Genomic DNA, 4085 nt, shown 5'->3' on the forward strand with positions numbered 1-4085 from the left:
TAAGACACACCTGAGCTTGTTAGCTAGACACACTGGGGGCTGATCAAGCTGGTAGCAGTGAAACCTGGACTGGATCACACTGCTGTGCAATAGCAGTCTGATTCCCAGCCCTGATCCCTCTGTCTAAATATCCCACTACTACCACCAATATACTGCAGCTCTCTCCACTATGAAATAAGCTACAAACCTCAAGCTAAAATAGCTCTCTCTCTCGCCTCTCCCCCCCCCCCCCCCCCCCCCACCCTCAGCGGTGTGTGAGATGTGTGGGATCGTTGGGACCCGGGATTCCTTCTTCTCTAAGACTAAGAGGTTCTGCAGTGTGTCCTGCTCCCGGAGCTACTCCTCCAACTCCAAGAAAGCCAGCATCCTCGCCAGACTGCAGGTGAGAGACACGCAGAGCGTCCTCGACCAGACTGCAGGTGAGAGACACGCAGAGCGTCCTCGACCAGACTGCAGGTGAGAGACACGCAGAGCGTCCTCGACCAGACTGCAGGTGAGAGACACGCAGAGCGTCCTCGGCCAGACTGCAGGTGAGAGACACGCAGAGCGTCCTCGACCAGACTGCAGGTGAGAGACACGCAGAGCTTCCTCGACCAGACTGCAGGTGAGAGACACGCAGAGCGTCCTCGACCAGACTGCAGGTGAGAGACACGCAGAGCGTCCTCGACCAGACTGCAGGTGAGAGACACGCAGAGCGTCCTCGACCAGACTGCAGGTGAGAGACACGCAGAGCGTCCTCGACCAGACTGCAGGTGAGAGACACGCAGAGCGTCCTCGACCAGACTGCAGGTGAGAGACACGCAGAGCGTCCTCGACCAGACTGCAGGTGAGAGACACGCAGAGCGTCCTCGACCAGACTGCAGGTGAGAGACAGGCAGAGCGTCCTCGACCAGACTGCAGGTGAGAGACACGCAGAGCGTCCTCGACCAGACTGCAGGTGAGAGACACGCAGAGCGTCCTCGACCAGACTGCAGGTGAGAGACACGCAGAGCGTCCTCGACCAGACTACAGGTGAGAGACACGCAGAGAGACCCAGAGACACACAGAGAGACCCCCAGAAACACGCAGAGAAAAGCAGAGAGCCAGAGACATGCAGAGAGCCCCAGACAGCCACAGAGACAAGCAGAGAGAGAAAAGCAGACAGAGAGTCAGAGAGACATAGAGAGATACACTGTGTCAGTAATACTGTTTCCATGAACAGTCCAGAGAACCATCCTTCTCTTTTTCACCCCCCCACCCCCCCCCCTCGTTGCAGGGCAAGCCTCCCACGAAGAAAGCCAAGGTCCTGCACAAGGCAGCCTGGTCAACGAAGATAGGAGCCTTCCTTCATTCTCAAGGCATTGGACAACTACTGGATGGGACACGAACGGGACAGGACGGTGAGGAGGGGGGACGGCGGACGGGAGGGGGTTCATATTAATAACACCACCATCAGGGTTGGGAATCAGACTCCTATTGCACAGCAGTGTGATCCAGTCCAGGTTTCACTGCTACCAGCTTGATCAGCCCCCAGTGTGTCTAGGTAACAAGCCCAGGTGTGTCTTATTATTAAACTCCTAGTGAAACCAGGACTGGATCACACTGCTGTGCAGCGGGAGTCTGATTATTAAACTCCTAGTGAAAGCAGGACTGGATCACACTGCTTTGCAGCGGGAGTTCCCAGCACTGTAGATCGACTTTGGTTGAAGGAGGTTTTTAGCTGGTTTTATAGTGGAGAGAGCTGCAGGATATTGGTGGTGACTGTGGGATGTTTTCCTGTTGATTTTTCTGCAGCCTTTGTCATGGGGTTTGACTGGGGCAGCTACCTGAGGGAGAGCAGCGACAAGGCAGCGCCAGTGAGCTGCTTCAAACACGTGAGTGTACACAAACTGGACTGTCAACGAGGCCCGCCACCAAGCTTCTCGCCGCCTTCCACACTGCAGCCCAGCGCTTTCTTTATCTAACCACTGAGCTCCTCAAACCCACTGCCTTCCACACTGCAGCCCAGCGCTTTCTTTATCAAACCACTGCTTCAACCCCACTGCCCTCCACACCGCAGCCCAGCGCTTTCTTTATCAAACCACTGAGCTCCCTCAAACCCACTGCCTTCCACACTGCAGCCCAGCGCTTTCTTTATCTAACCACTGAGCTCCTCAAACCCACACCACACTGCAGCCCAGCACCTCAAAGCTACTCAAACACTGCCTTCCACACTGCAGCCCAGCGCTTTCTTTATCAAACCACTGAGCTCCTCAAACCCCACTGCCTTCCACACTGCAGCCCAGCGCTTTCTTTATCAAACCACTGAGCTCCTCAAACCCCACTGCCTTCCACACTGCAGCCCAGCGCTTTCTTTATCTAACCACTGAGCTCCTCAAACCCACTGCCTTCCACACTGCAGCCCAGCGCTTTCTTTATCTAACCACTGAGCTCCTCAAACCCACTGCCTTCCACACTGCAGCCCAGCACGCGTTTCTTTATCTAACCACTGAGCTCCTCAAACCCACTGCCTTCCACACTGCAAACCAGCGCTTTCTTTATATAACCACTGAGCTCCTCAAACCCACACCTTCCACACTGCAGCCCAGCGCTTTCTTTATCCACTGAGCTCCTCAAACCACTGCAGCCCAGTGCTTTCTCAAACCCACTGCTCCTCAAACCCACTGCCTGCCACACTGCAGCCCAGCGCTTTCTTTATCAAACCACTGAGCTCCTCAAACCCCACTGCCTTCCACACTGCAGCCCAGCGCTTTCTTTATCTAACCACTGAGCTCCTCAAACCCACTGCCTTCCACATTGTTAATAAAGCTAATAAGAGGTGAGAGAATGGATTTTAAAGATGGTCAGCGCTCCTGTAAAGGGAGGGGCCAGTGATCCTGTTAATAAAGCTAATAAGAGGTGAGAGAATGGATTTTAAAGATGGTCAGCGCTCCTTTAAAGGGAGGGGCCAGTGATCCTGTTAGTAAAGCCAGTAAGAGGTGAGAGAATGGGTTTTGAAGTCCTGGTTAATGTTGTCTTGGCTCTGTGTGGTTCCCAGGTGCCCCTGTTTGATCAGTGGGATGATGTCGTGCTTGGGATGAAGGTGGAAGTTATTAACAACGACGCTGTGCTGCCCAGCAAGGTCTACTGGATCGCCTACATCGTCAAACTGGCAGGTGAGGGAGGGAGGGAGTGCCCGGCCACCCCAGGACTACAGCTCCCAGCATGCCTCGGCACACTGGCTCGTACATCAAAATTAAAACTATGTCAGGACAATACTAAACGCTACAAAATACCTGCCTGTAGAAAGAACTACAGCTCCCAGCATGCCTCGGCTTTAGCAGCGACAGTGAGGTATGCTGGGAGGTGTAGTTTTTTTTTTACTGCAAAGACAGCTTACTCAAACCCCCTGCCTTCCGCGCTTTCTTTATATAACCACTGAGCTCCTCAAACCCACTGCCTTCCACACTGCAGCCCAGCGCTTTCTTTATCTAACCACTGAGCTCCTCAAACCCACTGCCTTCCACACTGCAGCCCAGCGCTTTCTTTATCTAACCACTGAGCTCCTCAAACCCACTGCCTTCCACACTGCAGCCCAGCGCTTTCTTTATCTAACCACTGAGCTCCTCAAACCCACTGCCTTCCACACTGCAGCCCAGCGCTTTCTTTATCTAACCACTGAGCTCCTCAAACCCACTGCCTTCCACACTGCAGCCCAGCGCTTTCTTTATCTAACCACTGAGCTCCTCAAACCCACTGCCTTCCACACTGCAGCCCAGCGCTTTCTTTATCTAACCACTGAGCTCCTCAAACCCACCCACTGCCTTCCAAACACTGCCTTCCAGCCCAGCGCTTTCTTTATCTAACCACTGAGCTCCTCAAACCCACTGCCTTCCACACTGCAGCCCAGCGTTTCTCTAACCACTGAGCTCCTCAAACCCACTGCCTTCCACACTGCAGCCCAGCGCTTTCTTTATCTAACCACTGAGCTCCTCAAACCCACTGCCTTCCACACTGCAGCCCAGCGCTTTCTTTATTAAACCACTGAGCTACTCAAACCCACTGCCTTCCACACTGCAGCCCAGCGCTTTCTTTATCTAACCACTGAGCTCCTCAAACCCACTGCC

The 4085-nt window shown here is 53.9% G+C and overlaps 1 protein-coding gene across 1 annotated transcript; it reads left to right on the forward strand.

Annotated features, from left to right (window-relative positions):
- Nucleotides 1-253: 253 nt before the first annotated feature.
- On the forward strand, nucleotides 254-3134 carry LOC121309371 (lethal(3)malignant brain tumor-like protein 2; the record flags this gene model as incomplete). The annotated part of the gene is made up of 4 exons (XM_041242254.1): nucleotides 254-382; nucleotides 1256-1379; nucleotides 1774-1853; nucleotides 3017-3134. Coding segments are annotated over exons 1-4 (445 nt in total), but the record flags the coding sequence as incomplete, so codon positions are not given.
- Between the last annotated feature and the right edge of the window lie 951 nt (nucleotides 3135-4085).

Source organism: Polyodon spathula, unplaced genomic scaffold (assembly GCF_017654505.1).
Source record: "Polyodon spathula isolate WHYD16114869_AA unplaced genomic scaffold, ASM1765450v1 scaffolds_1239, whole genome shotgun sequence".
In the NCBI taxonomy this organism is placed as follows: domain Eukaryota; kingdom Metazoa; phylum Chordata; class Actinopteri; order Acipenseriformes; family Polyodontidae; genus Polyodon; species Polyodon spathula.